The 19,228-nt window shown below is 43.8% G+C and overlaps 2 protein-coding genes across 3 annotated transcripts in view; both read right to left on the reverse strand.

Moving 5' to 3' along the window:
- The window catches only part of rcn3 (reticulocalbin 3), a 19,621-nt gene extending 14,634 nt beyond the window's left edge, over positions 1–4,987 (reverse strand). Inside the window, exons 1-8 of one of the 2 annotated variants that reach the window (XM_022753700.1) lie at positions 4,946–4,986; positions 4,192–4,265; positions 3,779–4,002; positions 2,613–2,806; positions 2,092–2,264; positions 1,660–1,720; positions 1,476–1,567; positions 479–586 (exon numbers count right to left, since the gene is read on the reverse strand). In XM_022753700.1, the coding sequence (XP_022609421.1) occupies positions 479–586; positions 1,476–1,567; positions 1,660–1,720; positions 2,092–2,264; positions 2,613–2,806; positions 3,779–3,996 (846 nt within the window). In that variant the 5' untranslated portion in view covers positions 3,997–4,002; positions 4,192–4,265; positions 4,946–4,986. Of the gene's footprint in view, positions 1–478; positions 587–1,475; positions 1,568–1,659; positions 1,721–2,091; positions 2,265–2,612; positions 2,807–3,778; positions 4,003–4,191; positions 4,266–4,945 lie in introns of both variants that reach the window. The other variant, XM_022753701.1, reaches the window with a different exon arrangement.
- A 3,571-nt stretch (positions 4,988–8,558) lies between these two features.
- The window catches only part of abat (4-aminobutyrate aminotransferase), a 42,196-nt gene continuing 31,526 nt past the window's right edge, over positions 8,559–19,228 (reverse strand). The window contains exons 9-17 of the mRNA XM_022753693.1: positions 19,001–19,093; positions 18,104–18,166; positions 17,929–17,992; positions 16,652–16,800; positions 15,346–15,483; positions 13,449–13,616; positions 12,245–12,391; positions 11,987–12,098; positions 8,559–11,263 (exon numbers count right to left, since the gene is read on the reverse strand). Of these exons, the coding sequence (XP_022609414.1) occupies positions 11,142–11,263; positions 11,987–12,098; positions 12,245–12,391; positions 13,449–13,616; positions 15,346–15,483; positions 16,652–16,800; positions 17,929–17,992; positions 18,104–18,166; positions 19,001–19,093 (1,056 nt within the window). The 3' untranslated portion in view covers positions 8,559–11,141. The remainder of the gene's footprint in view (positions 11,264–11,986; positions 12,099–12,244; positions 12,392–13,448; positions 13,617–15,345; positions 15,484–16,651; positions 16,801–17,928; positions 17,993–18,103; positions 18,167–19,000; positions 19,094–19,228) is intronic.

The following is a 19,228-nucleotide window of genomic DNA, read 5'->3' on the forward strand; positions in this document are numbered from 1 at the left end:
GTGTGTGTGTGTGTGTGTGAGATTAAGGACCATGTGAGGAACCAGATCTATCTGGGTCTGATACAGGTCCAGGTCTTGTTAGTGGGAGACAGTCACTGTTGGTCTGGCTGCACATGAGACTCCTTGTCCTTTAAGTTTATATAGTTTAATTACTGAACTGCCCTCCAGGAAGCTGGTCTCTGATTAATCCCTTTCAGAATAAAATCTCAAAAACTGTCAGTATATTATATAAATAAACAGATTTTCGGCTGTTTCACATGTTGGAGCGTCTCTGAACGCTCCCTGCTCGCAGCTGCATCACCACCCACTGAAGATGTAAAGTTAACTACCTGTGCTTTCACTTCTCTGCTGTGGTTTTAATGCGGAAGCTAAAACGTCAGGTATCAGGTATTGATACAGGATCAGTGTGAGGTGTGTGGTTCAGTGTCTATGGTGTGACCCTGTGTGTATCAGAGGGGCTGAGCAGCATCAGGTCTACCTTGTCAGTGTCCGTCTCGTGAATCAAATGTTTGGCTTCGTTGTCAGCATGGTCGACCTCTCCTGGCAAAATCCAGTGGGCCACCTCATCACCATCCAGGTACCCGTCCTGCACGACACACCCACACACACACACGCACACACACACACTGTAACTGACGCTCAGCAGGGAGCAGGAGAAAGAAGAGGCACAGTGAGACAAACACATTCACACATCTGTTAACCCTCACACCAGTGCAGGCTCCACACACATGTTCCACCTCTCTGACAGCGGCTGCTGACACCTTGGTCATGTTGCAGTTAAGATAGAGTCAGAGATACCTTTAGTTTTTTCTCCTTACTCTGGTCACTAAGGTCTTTTGTGCAAGGGTTTAACTGACTCTAAGTGATTCCTTAAATATAAGACTAAGTTAAGGAGAAAACTTCAGTGAACATTTTAAGGAAACTTAAGGGTGTTTTGTGCAAATGCTTTTATTTTAAGGAAACCGTAACTCACACTTTAAGGAAAATCTTAAGGTGTTTTGTGCAACTGGGCCCAGTACTAGATGACAGGAGTTTTAAACCTGCAGTAACTGATTTCAGCCACTTGAGGGCAGCAGGACTCTATGTGCCTCCACCAGCTCCTGAGGGAAATCTCTGGCTCTTTAGCTGCTAAATGTTCCACTGTGTTCACCAGCTGCTCTGTAACTGAGTCTGTCCGCTGTTTGAGGCTGTTTACAGATGTTTCTATGAAAACAGCTGGATGTGGAACAGTAAACAGATAAACAATGAGCTCAGACTCTCTGTAAATCTCTGTCGGCTCACTCCCACAGCCTCCTGACATTAAATCCTGTCTACCCAATCTAATCAGTTGTAGTCAGTCCTCAGTTGATTGTGTTTGTTGAGTCCGGCCTTGACCCCGCCCAGGTAAATAACCACCAGTCACCTGACAGCTGTGAGCTACAGTGTCACTCTGACCTGAGATGACCTCATGCCGCTGACTGATGAGCAGCTTTTACCTTGTTGGCGTCTCTGAAGTCTGAGAAGTGTTTCCTCTCCGTCTGGACCCAGTCAGGCTCACGCTCCCCACTCTCAGGTGAGTACATGTCACCTGTGGAGCAGCAGCAGACACAGATTCAGGACAGGTCACCTCCAGTTTAGCAGTGGAGGAGGAGCTGGCTGGAGGGAAACAGAGTTACATACCAATGTATTCATCCATGTTGATCTTTCCATCTCCGTTCTTATCAATGTCCTCCACAGTTTCCTGAAAGAGAGTTATTCAGTTCTGTTATATGAACAGTATCACAGCTGTAAGGCAGATGTTTAAAGAGACAACTAAAAGGCTCCATACCAAGATGGGAACTGGACTAAAGGACACAACACAGCAGTCTGCAGAGAGGCTGCAGCTTCCACTGGAGAACATGGTTTACAATATGACATGATGTATATGATGTACATCATATGAAATCTGAGGTCATCGTGCTTGGTCCACTCGCAAAAAGAACTCAAATCATAGAAAACTTTTTGATCAGGATTTGTGTTTTGAGCCCCAGGTAAAGAAAGTTGTCTAGTCATGTTTTTAATCAGAAGATCACCAGCATGTCTAACAATACATCATCAGAAACTAGGTCCCACCTGCACAACCACATCCCTCATGTAGTCAAACTCCTCGGGGTGCAGGAAGGCAGTGAACTCCTCTCGGGTGGCGATGCCGTCGCGGTCTCGGTCAGCGTTCTTGAAGCGGCGCTCGTCCCGGGTGAGCATGGCCTTGTAGGTGGCCTTGTCTTCGATGTCATCAAACTCCTCATCTGAAACACAGCACAAGCTTCAGTTTTCAGGGCTCTGGTAGTCCTCAGTTTTCAGATGGATGAACTGTTTACCTGAATTAAAGAGGACACTGTGTTATTCTTATGTTATTCTACAGCAGGTAGAGCTGGTTCATGTGTGTGTTCTATAACCTGAGCACAGGTGAGAAAAGATGTTGTGGTCCTACGTCACTGTAGGACACATGTTGTCATGGCAACACTATAATCAGCTTCCAGCTCACATAGAAATAGAGGAAATGATAAGATGATGTAAAGAAGAAGTAAACACATGGTAAAGAATAGAGGAAAGACGAAGACATGTCAGGATGGAGAACCATCAGTCAGAATTACCCAGGTAGAAGCCGTAGGTGGTGTTTTTGTACTCCTCCCAGGCGATCTTGCCATCCTGGTTCTTGTCGTAGTCGTTCCAGTGCTTGTTGACGTTCTCCTCGATGTACCTCCTCTGCCGGTGTTTGATCCAGTAGTGCAGCTCTGTGTGGCTAACGTAGCCGTCCTTGTTGGTGTCAATGCGGTCCACGATCTTCCTGTTGGGAGAGGTTGGGGGTCAGGGTTCTGGGTGAGGTTTAGAAGGTAAAAAAAAAACAAACAAGACCCAATTGATTTCTCCAGAGCTCCAGTCTGGAGGAGGAGGAGGAGACGCCACACTTCATCGGTTTACTTGCACATTACACTCACATTACTTGTAGGAGCCATTTTGTTTGTTGGTTTTTCTATTATTTATTCATCTGTTCTGAGTTTGGATCAGTTTAATTAAATTGTTTTATTTTTTGATAATATTCTCTTTTGTCCGTCATTAGTTTCTTTATAGTATTTGATTGTTTAGCATAGTTTTGGTTCACTAGCATTTAGTTTATTTGGGTAACACTATGGATACTTATTTAAGGAGTCAGACAGGTTTAGGACCAGCATGCACCTGGGTGGACCTATTGAGAGGCAGCAGGAAACATGAGCCCTTTCTTCTTCTGTTTGCTGCTTGTTTGAATGAATAAATCTCAAGAAGAATGCAAAGGATTAGTTTGCAGAGTGGATTCTTTTGCCTGCGTAAACCACATTCCCATGGTGCAAAAGTGGCTTTTTGATTTATGTTGGATTTAAATTTGTTTCAAGACAAATAGCCACTACGTTACTGTTAATCTACTTCGCACATTTTACTTTTTTTTTTTGTCTGTGCTGTGATTCAATTCACACACATTACTTTTTGCACATCTTTCTATTCACTCACTGCGTAGTTATTATTATTACTATGTTGTAGTAGTTTATACTTTTGACTTATCTGCTCCTCTTTCCTACCTGAGTCAGCTGGAACAAAGCAGTTTCTGAGCAGGATCAAAGTTTTTCTGACTGTGAAAACATTAACCCATAACAGTGAAATAATCTGCTCCGTCTGTGTTTCAGGAAACAGATCCCAAACCCTGACCTACACACCCTGACGACATATATGTCTGCAGGAGAAATGCATAGAAACACCGTTTGAGGCAGCAGTCAGAGAAACCTACGCTAGTCTGTCCTTGCTCTCCTCAGGGGTCAGCTGGTCGAAGGTCTTGGCCTCCTCCTTGCCCAGGAAGGCCTCGTGGTCGTACTGGAAGCCATGAGCATCGTCGTGGGCGTGGTCGCTCAGATCAGCGTGGTGGTGGATGCGCTTCTCTTGAGCAGGGACTGCAAAGGCAACAGCAGCCAGGATGCAGAGGGATGCTAGAGACCGAAGCAGCATCATGATCAACTGGAAGGACAAGTGGAGAGAGAAGATACAGACTGCTCAGACCACATCAGACCAGAACTTTAAAATACCTGAAGCATCAAACATTAAGACTTGAACAGACGGACTGGTGGAGCAGGAGGTGTGCAGCTGTGTTTTTCATTTAAAAGCTACAGCGCCTCCTAAAGGTCAGAGAGTCACACTGGGTCTCACCTCCTCACAGGGTACAGGTCTCTCAGACTCAGCTGGGTTCACCACGTCTTCTTCAGACCAGCCTCTTCCTGAGCCTGCAGTTCAAAGCAGGGTGGTGAGGGGAGGGGTCTACTTTTTGTCTACTGAGTCTACTGAGAAGATGATGTGTTGTGCACAATTCTGATCTTGTCTCTGACACAGACAACAGTCGGACACTTTCTACAGCTTCAACGTATTCACATGCAGCAGGTCCTGTTATCAAATATGGCATCCATGAGCAATAATCACATCTGGGTGTAATTATTCCACTCCAAGCTGCTGATTCAGCACCAGACCCTGTGTGTTTTAACTGTGAGCATGTCATCATCAAATCCACACCAACATCCTGCTCCAACTGTGGATGTAGAAGCTCAGGATCCAGACCCAGATCCCTGAGGATCCACCTGGACTGTCAGGGTGAAGACCTCAGACCACTGACAGGGTCTCTGTGGACAAGTGAACCCTGACCCTGAGGGACGGTGTAACATCCACACACATGCTCTCATCGACACTATAATAATGCAGAACATCACATTAACAGCACCACAGTGATGACACAGAGCCTGTGGTCCACCCTCAGTCCTGCAGTTCACATCAGTCCACATCAATCTACTTCAGTCTAAATCAGTCTACACCAGTCCACCTCCAGGCTGCTGGGGTTCATCAGCTGAGCCTCACACTCTGGAGACCAGTTTACCTCCTAAAGCTTCACACAGATAAGAAAACGTGAACTCACCAGCGTCCGGCGGCCTCTCGCGACACCTATCTTCGTAGTGAGTGAGCAGCAGGTCAGTCCGCGTTGGCACTCTGCACCTTTAAATACCCGCCTCAGGGGGGCGGGCCCTGTTCTTGAGTTAGCCAATCTCCAGTGCCCTGACGGGGACTCTGGCCAATAAGAAGCGGGATGTGGAAGGACAGTAATTTATGACACATTCTCATTGGCTGTTAACCGCCACGTTGTCACGCAAACGCGTCCCACGACAACAGCGGTCACGTTACATTTCCGTTCTGCCGTTCTATCAATGTGCGCTCCTTTTCCTGTCCGGTTCTGTGGGAGCTCGTGCTTTGGACCAGGTCCGGGTCCGCGTCTCAGGTGGACCTGCAGGGATCCGAGCCGAACACAGCTGAAAACACTTCGCTGTATCTCGGCAGACGAAGCGGGCACGTCCCCCTGCATGATATAGATAACGTACAGCTTTTATTTTGATTTTCTCGTCCTAGCTTCCGTTAGGCGCCATGGCTCCTCCCCTCCCTCTCTGCCTCAGCTCTTTCCCGATGGGTGAGGCTCAGGATGGGGGAGGAGGACGAGTTCTCCTCCAGTGTAATTCAGGAGCCACTTGTGTGACGTATTTCCGGAAGTGATGTGTGATGGCACTGATTTCTGATCCAATACCATGCAACACATCACACGTAACATTTAAGTAAGGAAAGTAAGAGACATAAAAAAAATATAAAACAGCCAAATATCTCACTTACTGCATAGCGTTCATACCTAAAGCTAAGGACATGATTTTAAAACACTGACATTCATATCCTTCAAAATCACCCATCCCTTTAAAGATGCATGTCAGCAAAGTGAAGTAACCTCACAACTAAAACTCTCTAAGGCAACTTTAAGTCTGGAGCCTGCATAAATTGCCAATATACTAAAAATCGAATCTTTTAACCAACCTATCAATGGAAAGGATATTAACATCAAGGACTTTATTACCAGTTAAACGAAAAATGTTGTTTACATGATACATTGCCCATGTGGCAAAATACAGGTGAAACATCCTGTTCTCTTAAAGAGCACATCCCTACAAACTCACTAGTGTGGAGGGAATTCTGCTGGAAGAATTTAACCTGTTTTTAACACCCAAAGTAAAAAGCACGCAACTTGCTGCTAACCCTAACCCTAACACTATGACCTAACACTAATTCCAAATACCTGTGATGTATCTTGGGAACATTAATGGTACCATGATGAGAGAAGATCTCTACCTGACCAAAGTTCTACTCACAGCAAGTAAGAAAACTGCAAATGCTCCAAATCAAGAAATTGCCTTGAAATTGTTCCAGACATTGTCATCATAGGAAAACTGACATATCTTTTGAGAGTCAGAGAGAATATGTTTGAAAAGAACAGGGAAAATTTAAGTGAGCAATAAAAGGGCGCATCACTGAACACAGAAGCTCTCAGAAGAGAAATTATACTAACCAATAACTGCTGCAAGACATTTCAATGAAAACATCACGTCATCTCAATTTTTTACTATTGGCATAGAAGTGTTAAGCCTAGACAAAGAGGTGCTGATGTTGATTCTCTCAGGAGGAAGAGGGAAGTGTTCTGGATTTTTTTATCTCAAAAGTTTATTTTTCAGGGGGCATGACTGAGGATTTCTCAATTAACAGGTTTTTATAGTGTTAGTTTTTATAATATTTATATTTTTCATAGTGTTGTATTGTTCAGTTATCTGTATTTTGATGTATTTATGTATATTTGTGTATTTTTATGATGACCTTAGTATGATTTAGTTTTTTAAGTTGCATCATGTTGCCTTTCACATATATAGCACTTTTGAATCTAAGTGTTTTTCGGGTGGGTTTATGCCACATCAAATGATCACTTAAGATTAACCTTTCTGGGACAATGTCCCTTTTGTACAATCTTAAGCACCACCCTTCTCCTGTCTATGAACTAAACACGGTGACACCCATGTCCTCTATTGGACATTCCTCACCAGCCTGAGACAATGATTGGCCTGAAGCCACATGACCGTAGTTCCAACCCAACTCTCTGTAGACGCCCCACAGGCAGATATGTATGTGTTCACATATGATTGCCTGTTATATATTTAATCTGTTTCATACTGCCCTTATTTAAATGTTTCTTGTGATGTACGATGATGACCCTGATGAAGGCAACAAGTTGACATGTGTCAGTCTAGATAAAGTTCTTCTGTTTACTTCAAGTGTTAAAGGAGAGTTGTGTCAGAAACCTCTACTTTGCTTCTGATCCAATACCATGTAAACCCCTGGCTGGTATCAATATGATACTGATACTGACACAAAACACACAGAGGAATCTACAGTTTATACATTTTCATACATAATGATAAATAGATACCATAATAAAAGATTCAATCCAGTCAATACCTTTATTTTGAAATAATCTGTCATTGTCAGTCCAAACTAATGAGAGTGGGTTATTGAACTGATGTGAGCTGCAGGGACACATCTCACTGCAAGATGAACTCAGCAGCTGTTTAACATGAAAATGATCAGGTATATTTATTCATATCCATCTGAGTGGTTTTAAGAATGTGGTGAACTCCAGATGCTGAACATGTACACACAAACTGAAGCTGCAAGGATGAGAGTCTCTGTCCCACGCTCAGTGCCAGTGATAAACTCTCTCTGTAGCTGGATGATGCTGACACTGTGAGTGAAGTCTGTCTCAGATCTCATCATGTTCTGTTCTGTCATTAAATCTCAGAGGATTAACGAGGTTTGTGGTGTCGTCACAGTTCTCACACACATCACACACAGCGTCACTGCTGCTCAGGGAACTGAAGACTATATCTACAGGAGAAGTAGTCCCTATCACCTGGGTCTCATTTAGATCAGATCCTGGTGGTGGTGTAGTTACACTCTACTGTTGATGATAAGATACACATTTACCCCAAATCACTGAGTTTAGAGATCAAGCTTTAAATATGAGAATTAATCCCAGAGCAGAAACCTCTGGGATCAGAACTATTGAACTATTGAACAGCACCCAGCTCCCAGTCAGGTTTATCAGAGCTCAGTGGGTCACATCAGGTGAATATGGACAACTCGTCACTCACACACATACAGAAAGTGGACCTGACACAGTCCAGCTGTGATGGACAGACAGTCCTTCAGTTACAACCGGACGGCTGGAGGAATCAATAAAGACATTAGATATTATCCAGGAGCATGGAGGTCTGCTGTACAGAACTGAGACATCACATGATCACATGACTCTGAAGGAACATGGACACTGACACTGTGAGACGGTATCCAATGGTTTGTGAGCATACAGCATACGCGCGCACACACACACGAACGCACGCACACAGTCTGTCTGTATGTGTGTTTTCTTACCAAAGATCCCATTAGCCAGGACACCAGTTTTTCATTATATAAATGCACTGGTGGCCTTTGCTTATATATTTATTCATATTAAACCAGTAGCCTAGTGAATGAATATCTATTGATTTTAAATAGAGCTTTTCTAATTATCTGTGTAATTAATATTAATCAGTTACAGGAATCTTCTTTCATTCAACAGTGTCACCAAAAAACATGAAAGATCCTTTTCCAGTCAAGAAATAAAAACTCTGGTGAGTTAGTCAAAACTTCATTTATTGATCACAGGACATGGACAACGACAGTTAGAGCCATCTAAAATAATTACATCAATCATGATCTACCTCAGATCACAGGTGCAAATAATTAAAGAGGGTCATCACAGACTCTATGTAATACTGAGTGACAACGAGGAGACGAGCACTGGTGTCATCATCATCATCATCATCATCATCATCATCATCATCATCATCATCATCATCATCATCACCACTGTCGTATTGCTCAGCCCTGACACCCTCCTGACCTCATTAAATCATCATTAAATCTAGGAGTAGTACGCATTCCTAACACTTGTCTAAAAGCTCCATGGAACATTCACAAACACTGATGAGTTCTGAAGTGTTCTACACAGTCAGCAGAACATCAGCCTCAGGATTTACAACAGAAACATGGAACATGTTCAGAAGATTTGTGTCTTTGTGTCCTAACATGTCTGTATGAGCTGTGCTGGTTTATGTCTGGTTTCCATAGAGACGCTCGGGGTAGCAAGCTGCTCTAGTTAACCAGACATATAAATAACCAAACCATACTGTCTGAAAACACTTCAGGTAAAACACAAAGCTCACCTTTATGTCTCAGTTTGTTTTCAGGTGTAGAACGTGGCTCATTGTTGCCCCCTTGTGGTCGTTAGGGTAAAAAAAACAGCCACTGCTGTAAACTCCTGAGGGAGTTCACTGCCCTGTGGTGTCAGGGGCAGTAATGAGAGGAGAGTTCTGTGCTTTACTCCAAGTGTGTTTTAAGTGTCCCAAAGAGGCTCGTGACAATCCTGATTGGCTACTAGTTAGTTATTAACAACACTATTTCTCTGTGTTGAATATGAAATCATAGTCAGCAGTAGTACTAGTTTAGATATGAAGCTCTTGTTCAAGAGTAAAGTGAATGTGTTACAGGTTCAGGTTAGTGATGGCCAGCAGCAGAGAAAAGAAACACGCACTGACTAACATGCAGGCACTAAATCATCTATGACATTTTCATGGTCCAGATAAGATTCACATTTTTCTGGGCGACAACATTTCAAGCTGAGAAGTCATTCCTATGAAGAGCAACACAACAGTCAGAATAAGTACAGGGACATCTCTAATGGGCAGCAGTAAATCACATGCAGGCTGGCGTCTCAGCTGTGTGTGTGTGTGTGTTCCTACACACAGTCATCACTGACACAGGGTCGTGTGTCCTCCTCCAAGCGAACACAGTCTCCTGTGATCAGCTCAGGGACTGTCAGTCAGACAGGCGGCGGGATGAAGCATGAGCACTAACAGAAACTGTACGCAACACTTTGTTCTGAGGTGAGTACGGGCTCAGGTTAGGGTCAAAAAGGTTCTGAGCTTGTACGATGTGTCGTTTATAAATCAACATTTAAACCTGTAAAATAAATCGTTTGCACGTGCAGAAAAGATTTGTCGTTGTGTGAATAAAATCTGACGATGATGTCAGTGGTGAGGTCACACAAAGACACAAAGATGCGTAACACTGTGTAACACTCACAACACTGCGATGATGAGGTAACAAGTGTGAACTTTGACCCTGTTTTCACACCTGAATCTGATTGGACGACGATAGTCCAATCACAAAGCAGTGAGTCCAGTCAGCGGGCAGGTGGTTCTGTTACCTTCATCTCAGGATTTTCAAGATGGACAATGATTTATTGTACAGGTGTACAGTTTGACCTTTTTTGACCCTAACCTGAGCGCATACATGAATTAAGTTTCATTAGGAGTTGGGATCTTATTTACATTAATATAATGCTGTGCTACCTGCACCAGGAACAGAGCCACATTAAAAACCTGGTTCCAGACCTCTGAACCTCAGACTCTCAGATTCATGAAGTGATTCAACAAGGTCTGGTGTGTGTCTGCATTAACAGCTCCTTCTTAACTACTCAGAGCTCCGTAGGCCAGATCAAAAATGGGGACGTCATCTTTCTGTGCCAGACCCAGAAACATTGGATGAGATGAGCAGAGCTTTACAGGGTATTTTAAGTTGACTTGCAGAATAAAAAAAATACCTCATCAGCTGATTTTAGTAGCTGTATCAACTGAAGGTGACGCTGGCTGGACGGGTTAAACTGAATAAGAGATGTCGCATGACGTAGTCTGAACATCAAACTGCTACATTTTGAGAAATGTGGTCGTGTGATGTTTCAGTAAGAATCACAGTATCAACATCATCCAGTCCAAGGAGCAATGATGTAGGCAGGAAAGTGTGAGACAGAAGGTGCTAGATGACTTCATCCTGAGTACTGCTAGTCTAGTCAGTCTACATATGAGGTGGAGACATTTTAATAGATTTGTCTTACAGAAACATGAACCCTGTTGTGAGTGGGAGCATCTGAATGGCAGCACAGGTAAGAGGACATCACCATTATCACGTCTGGCTATGAGGATGAAGACTGGCCTTGTCTGTAAGAAACTGGCCCTGGGTCTCGGATCGGAGGTTTTATGTGACATCTGTGTGAGTTATTGTGTGGATTGTGCTTATCATGGCATTGGCGGTCTTGGAGTCCCCCACCCCCCTCCCCCTGTCTGGATGAACTCAGGTTCCCTCGGGGTCAGGATCTACTTGTGCTGGGCCAACACGTCGTTGAAGATGTTGAGGAAGATGTGGGCGTGGTACTCCTTGAAGACCAGCGCTGGACGGAAACGGATGGATCGGTCCCCGCAGCCTCCCAGGAGGACACCTGTTAGAGACAAACACTGTCCGTCAGCCACCTTCACGTGGACGTCAGCAGATAAAACAACTGTCATCTCAGCGAATTCATCTTGCTCAGGTTAATTCAGTTCATACTTTCCCCGAGGCTGAGTCATATAAAATATGAACCATTTGTGTGAGATTTTGTCACAATTGATGTGTGAAGTCTTGAGTTATGGCTAAAAAGTGTTTTGTGAGGTCACCCTTACCCTGACCTTTGACCTTTAGCCACCAAAATCTAATCAGTTCATCCTTGAGTCCAGTTGACTGATTATTTCACTCATGATATGTCTTGAATTATATAAAAACATCATATGGATGTTAACATGGTTTAAGGTTTTTTAATGCAGACAAACAGCTGTAGCCCTAAATCCAGTTCTCAGTTGTTAATTAGTCATGAACCCTCTAGAACCAGAGGGGGTCGGTCTATTAGCTGTCCCTCAGGTTAACACTCAGCAGCTGTCTACTAACAGACAGACCTCATCTGTAGATACATTTAAAATCCCACTTAAAGCTTACCTGTTCCTTTACACAGTTAACATAATTAACAATTAATTACAGCAGTGTCATTTTCACTCAGGATCCAGAGGAAGAGAGGGGCTGTCAGTGTGTCATGCTCAGTGTATTCCCAGTGCAGCAGCTAACCTGCAGAACCATACTCTGAACTGAACTGTGGGACATCAACATGAGCGGACGGTCATGTCCTTCATACCTTTGTCTCTGGCCTTCAGTAAGATGCTGGTGCGTGTTGGATCATCACAGACATCGATGGCACAGAAGGTCCCCTGACCTCGAGCGCGGCTCAGGATGCCGGGGTACTGAGCCTGAGGACCAATCACATGGAGGTTCATGTTCACACACATTCAGGTCAGATTCACACCAAGCACGATCCAAGGAAACTACAGTGAGTCTGTTCTCATGGTATGTAGTTATCACAGCTGTCTACAGTAGACCACCTCAGACACACTACCTGTAGCTCATAGAGACCATTTAGCAGGGTTCTCCCAGACCGGGTCACCTCCTCCAGGAGGTTCTCTCTGCGAATCACATTGAGAACCTCAGACAGGAACAAGTTCTTTGATGGGTCTCCCATCCACGTGTTGAAGATACGGTACGCCTGAAACAGACAACAGACACAAAGAGACCTGTTAATAATGACAATCACCACATAAACACCTTTTAAAGTAACAGTCCAGTGACAGAGAGATGAGACTGCAGTGATGTAAAGTCCATGTTTTGTCACAGATGGTTCAAACACATCAATAATATGAGAACACAGCTGATTAAAGGGACAGGCACAAAAAGCGTTAGGGGATTTATAGCAGCACATGAAGATTTGAAGATAGACAGCACTGGTCTTCTGGATGTTCTTTGTCTCCAGAGGAAACTGTCGAATGATGAGGAACGAGCCTCTTACTTCTTGCTGAGGATTCTCATCACTCTGTGACCATTGACTGTAACTAAAGATGGACATAGCCTCTGTGACGTCACCCACAGGTTTCTGAAGAGTGGATTTGAAGCTGAGAGTGAGCTGCTCCACCATCGCCATCTTGGCAGTGTCTGACTCTGGCCCCTAACTACCAGCTAATCCAAAAATGGTCAAAGAGGAGGGGAGTATGTGGAGATGAAACTTTGGTTCATGATTTGTTGCAAGCATACACTCACCCACCTGTCACTCAAAGAGCCCACACCCTCAATTCTCCATAACTTTAGGCCTTAATAAAATGTAAACAGGTGAGTTATATAAACAGGTGTCATGAAGGAGGAAATTAGCTCTAGAGATCAGAACTGTTTTTGTACCAGATTGTAAACATGTTTATTTCTGCTGTAAAGTTGGACATTTTAACATGGGAGTCTATGGGGACTGACTCACTGTTGGAGCCAGACTCTAGTGGTCATTAAAGGAACTGCAGCTTTTGGTTCTTCAGTGCTGGCTTCATTTTCCAGCTTCGGAGGTTGATGCTTGTTTGTATTCTAAGAAACTGCAGTAAAGACTGAAGGCTGTGGAAGCAGCTACTGCTCTGACTGACACATTTTAGATGTTATTGACCCTGTGTTCAGTGGCTATAGCCCCACCCCCTGAAACCTTCAGCCCTAAACATTAAACCTCACTTCACTGATCAATACAGTCTGAGGTCTGAGTCCCACTGGAGAAATCTTTATGTGAACTGCACCTTATCAGCCTGTAGTTCATCCCTGTGGTAGTAGCCGCCGGTCAGAAGCTTCTTGCTGAAGGACACGATGTCAGCAGGGTCATCCATGCCCCAGTGCTCATGGGCCCAAAACTTCCCTGTGGTCCCCCCTCCGGTCTGGACCTCATCCACGTGGAAAGCACAGCCATGCTGGAGACGAAAGGTTAACAGGCTGAGACATGGTAGACAAGGCAAACAGATCATGAATCCAACTAGCGTTTCACTCATTGACACTGTAGGCAAGTCTTCATAGGGAGGACTACTGACTCAGGACCAGACCACACCCTTGTCTATTCTCAAGCCCACAACGATGGACGGTAGACCTGCACCAGAACCTTCAGGCGTCCCAGCAGCATGACCAATTATTGACATATGACTTGAGCAAATTTATACAGGGTTTGTTCACATCAAGTATACAGCACATTCTAACTGATGCACACGTCTTCATGTCTGGTAGGATCAAAATATATAAGACTACCATTTTGCTACAGAACACATATATTATATATTATTCACATATATTATTATCAATTAAATAATTAATATTCAGCAGGCTTGACTATTGTAATGGTGTCTTCCCAGGTCTTAGTAAAACTAGAATCACCTCCTCGCTGGTGTCTGCCTCCTCCACTCAGACTAGTTTCAGGTTACATCCCTGTTTATCCAGAGTCATAGAAAATATGAACCATTTGTGTGAAATAATGTCTTAATTGCATCTTGAGTAATGGATAAAAAGTGTTTTCTGAGGTCACTGTGACCTTGACCTTGACCCCCAAAACCTAATTAGTTCATCCTTGAGTCCTAGTGAATGTTTGTGCCAAAGTTGAGGAAGTTCTGTCACGGCGTTACTGAGATATCGTGTCCACGAGAATGCGACGGACAACACAAAAACATTATGCCTCAGGCTCTGACTATCACACAGCTGCAGCTCATTCTGAGTCCTCACTAACACCAAGACAGTGGAGCACATCACACTGGTCCTTAAATCACTACTCTGGCTTCCTGTGTGTCAAAGAACAGATTTTTACTACTACTGGTCTGTAAAGCACTAAATGATCTCAGGCCCAAACACATCTCTGATCTACATGTACCATATGAAGCATCCAGACCCTCAGGTGATCTGGGACAGGTTCACTCAGTGTTCCCAGAATCAGAACCAAGCCAGGTGAAGCAGCTTTTACTTCCTCTGCTCCTCACCTGTGGAACAAGCTTCCTGAACACCTGAGATCTGCTGAAACTGTCAGCTCAGTGAAATCAGGGCTTCAAACAACAGTTTACTGCAGCTCACCAATAAATCACATACATCACATCTTTTTAATCTTGTGCGTTTGCTTGTTGTTAATGTCTTTTATTTCTCCATTCTTGTTAAAATGGTGTCCTAAGTTTCTACCCGATATTATGTATTTACATATTTTGTTTTTATTGTTTTTAAATGCTATTTTAACCTCATCTCAATGTTCTATTGTTCATGTATTTCCAAGCTCTTTGAATTGCCTCGTGTCTGAACAGTGCTGTAGAAATAAACTTGCTTTTTCCTAATATAACATTTAACAAGAAAAATAAAGGCTTGAAGTAAAAGTGCAAAGTGACAGAAAGACAACACAAGACCAGTTAATTCACAGCAGCAAACCTGCAAAACAGTTACATAAAAGACTGTAGAGGTAGAAAAACCTGTACAAAGTCAGAGAACAATTCTACTGTCAGTGAGACTCTCTACAATACAACACTACTACTGCTACTATTGCTATTTACTTTCTATTTACTACTGTCCTCGCAGTCACATGATGCAGCCCGGCATCAGTACTGATTATCCAAGCACAGCTCATTCACACAGGCTAAGTCTGTTTAAAGGACCTGTTGCCATGGTGATAACTGGTACCTTGCGTGCGATGTTGCGGAGAGCCTTGAAGAAGTTTGGGGAGGCGTGGTTATCTCCACCCTCAGCCTGGATCGGCTCAATTACAATCCCTGCTACAGGCTTCCCCTTCTGCCTCCACTTCACGATCAGGTCCTCCACCTGAGAACGCACGCACACACACACACACACACACACACACACACACACACACACACACACCACACACACACACACACACACACACACACTCAGTTATCTTAATACATGGCAAATGTGATCTTGTGTATCTGTGTGTGTACTTCCTTTGTAAACAAATGTCTTCTTATGTTATGACTTGAAAAGGAGATTATGTAACTTCTGCCTCTGAATCACAACAATGACAAAAGACAGAGTTTGGTGAAATTGTGATGTAGCGTGGGATCATGGGAGTTGTTCGGATTCCTTCAGTGTTCATCGTTCAGGAGGATTTTAACCTTGAGCTGAAGAAATGGACCTGGTGATCAAATCCAGTACAAACACTGAATAAAGCAGTTTCATGCTAAAAGTCAGTGTTTTTGTGACGCTCCTCAGCAGACACAAGACGTCTCCAGCTGCTGGCAGCTGAGCGGTCTTACATTTACTCAGCTTGTTCCACTGATAACTTCAGATCCAGGGGCCAGTTGCACAAAGCATCTTAAGTTAAGATTTTCCTTAAAGTCCAACTTATATAAAAAACTGTTGCACAAAACACCCTTTATTCTTTTCTTTCAGGTTTCCTTAAAATTTTCACTTAAGTATTTAAGGTTTTCTCCTTATCTTAGTGTTATACTTAAGGAATCACTTAAAGTGAGATAAGCCGTTGCACAGAAGACCTTAGCGACCAAAGTAAGGAAAAAAACTTGAGGTACCTCTGACTCTGTCTGAACCACAACATGTCTGAGTTTATGGTGATGAATGAAGAGGACCATCCCAACAAGAGTTTTCTGCGATCTGAAGAACCCGATGGACACGCTCAACGATGAGGAATTCATTTTTCACTATATATTTGATTGGCAGTCAATTTATGACTCGTCAGACCACACAGTTAATGATGCTCTGTGGTTTTATGACTGCAACAAGTTTCCTGAGGACATGAATATGATGTAAGTAAACCTGAAGGGAATTTCACAAGACACCTGAATGAATCTTTTATAAGCAGTGATGATCTGTTTATCACATCAGGTGTGTACAGGTGAGCTTGTCAGGTGGAGGTATGTTACTGAAAATACAATAAGCAACAGCTGCTACACACACACACACAGACACACGCGTGCACACAAAAACGCACACACACACACACACAGCTCACCTCCTCTAGAAAGCGAGCCTCCTCCTGTGCGTTCTCTCTGGTGAACTCCTCCAGGGGGTACTGCAGTCTGGGGAACGGGGCGATCGGCCAATCGAACGACGGCACATCCAGCTTGTGGATTGCTTTGGAGTGTGTCGTTGCCAAGCAACCTGAACAAAGCAACGGCACTGTGTCAGCCATGAATGTACACATCGATCCCTCAGCCTCACAGTTTCAGTGGCTGTTCACCACTCAAATGTTTTAGCTGTACCACTGTCCACTCAAGACTCCATACGCTTAATGAAGACCCAGACCTGTGGTTGAAAGCTCTGACCAGGCTACAAGGGGATCTTTGAGCTTACATTATTCTGCTAAATATATTTGATAGCTGTGTTTAGAGTTGATAAATGATGATATTTTAGGTAGTGTGAGACTGAGTTTTTAAAGGCAGACAAACTCACGCACAGCATGGTGACATCAGGATCATCATATATTTAAAAAATGTGCATTAATGTTCTGAAGCGTGCACGTTCTGTTACATCATTTCAATTTATTTTCCACAGAGAATGAAGAAATGAGCAGGTCTAATGTGTCTGACTGGATCATTGACCTCAGCCTCAACCTCTCCAGGTCCCAGTCAGAGGAAGAAATGAGCCTCTTCATCTGCTGATACTTCAAACCTTGACTTTATAAGGTCAGTGCAGCTGTTGTCTTTACAGAACAGACACTGTGTTCACACCAGAGCCCGACAGCACAAGTTAAACTAGCGAACACATGTAGCTGAAACAGTCACTGCAATGATCATCTGTGCTGCACCACATCATGTACACACACACACACACACACACACACACACACACACACACACAGACACACACACACACACACACACACACACACACAGCAGGTATGAGATGCAGCAGGAGCAGTGGAGACTCCATGCTGCTGCTTCATGTGAACGAATCAAGCTTTAACTCATCAAAGTGTGAGACTCAGGAACTTTGTGAGTGTGTGTATCAGGACTGAGGCCCTGTTCACACCTGTGCACACCTGGTATTAACATCTGTCTCGGGTGATCTGATCACAAGTGGACAGCTCAATCTCTCTCTCCACAGCCAGTACACCCAGCAGCTCAGCCCGGGAGCACGAGCCTCAGCCGGTCAACAGTTTTCAAACATGAGCCTCTGTCATGAAGCAGCTTCACTCGGGCTCAGTTCAACAGGACTGTTATGGAAAGAGCTGCTGTGCTCATGTAATATTTATAATCTAGAACAGGTAGTGGTTTGTGTTGAACATACCCAGTGTTCTTCCATGGAAACCTCCCATGAAAGATAAAATACTGAGGTCTGGGCAACCTGGAGCCTGAGAGGGAGGGAGAGAGAGAGAGAAAGAAAGAGGAAGATGAAAATATTCAGTATGATGTCAGGCACATCCCAGAATGCTGTGCTGTGTACTGAGATTTGTCTCCCTCACCTGGTTGATCATGCAGCTGCTGACATCCTCCTCAGACGGTGTGTTGTGTCCTCGCTCCTTGTTCTACACAAAAAGACAAACACACAGTCAGGACTCACAAAGAGGACGCTTCATTCACATCCACAATTCACACAATCACAACGATGAACACATCTATAAAATAAATCCATACTCTATGTAACAGGTACCAGTTAGGACATAAAGGATAAGAACCTCAGGTTGTCAGCTGAACATTCTCTTATGTATGTTGTGTGTTTAACAGACGGTGCTGGTGCTCCAGCTGCATTAAGGGAAATGTTGTTTAGTCTTGTTGGAGCTGGACCTGCAGGTTCATTTTAGAACCTGATTTAGTTTTTGACCAGATTAAAATGTAATTATTAAAATGTAATTATTTTTCAGACATCAGATCAATGAAATATGGATATATATAGTAACTAACGTTTGTCTTTCATCTTTCATTTTGAGGCTATAGCTGCAGCCATCTTTGTAGTGTACGGTTACCACGGTTACAGGTGTGGTTCTGGTTAGGTCAGTGGAGTCAGTGTCCCTCTTCTCTCTGCAGTGATACAGCAGACCGACCCTACCAAGTATGTTGCTGCTCAGCTAGCATTAGCGTTAGCAATAGCATTAGCATTAGCAGGTTCCCTGGTTCACTAAAACACTGTTCAGTGTGTGTGTTTTTGTAGTGAAGATGGAACTGTTGACTGTCCATATGAATCCTGGAGCTGAACGTTACTGTTCCTAAAGATGGCCGACTGAGAGTCAGGTCGACGTCACGTCCTCGTCCTCAGCTCCTGGCGATGTTACGTGAGCTCATCTTTTAATAGATGTAAAGTTAAGCTGCTTCTTGTTGATCTCTCAGTTACTTACTCACCCTGTTAACTAGGTAACACTCACCCTGTACCAGATGAACATGGCTTTGTAGGCGTTCTCATTGGAGCAGGAGCCACAGGCCATGGTCTGGACACGAGTCATCCCACTGGGGGCCACCTGAGAGGAGGGAGGAGGAGGGGGAGTGTAGTACCCAACAATCAGATCAATAACAGAGTTAACTCCATCATCTCAACTCTCAACTGTGTGTGTGTGTGTGTGTGTGTGTGTGTGTGTGTGTGTGTGTGTGTTACT

Source organism: Seriola dumerili, unplaced genomic scaffold (assembly GCF_002260705.1).
Source record: "Seriola dumerili isolate Sdu_G_001 unplaced genomic scaffold, Sdu_1.0 BDQW01000192.1, whole genome shotgun sequence".
Lineage (NCBI taxonomy): Eukaryota > Metazoa > Chordata > Actinopteri > Carangiformes > Carangidae > Seriola > Seriola dumerili.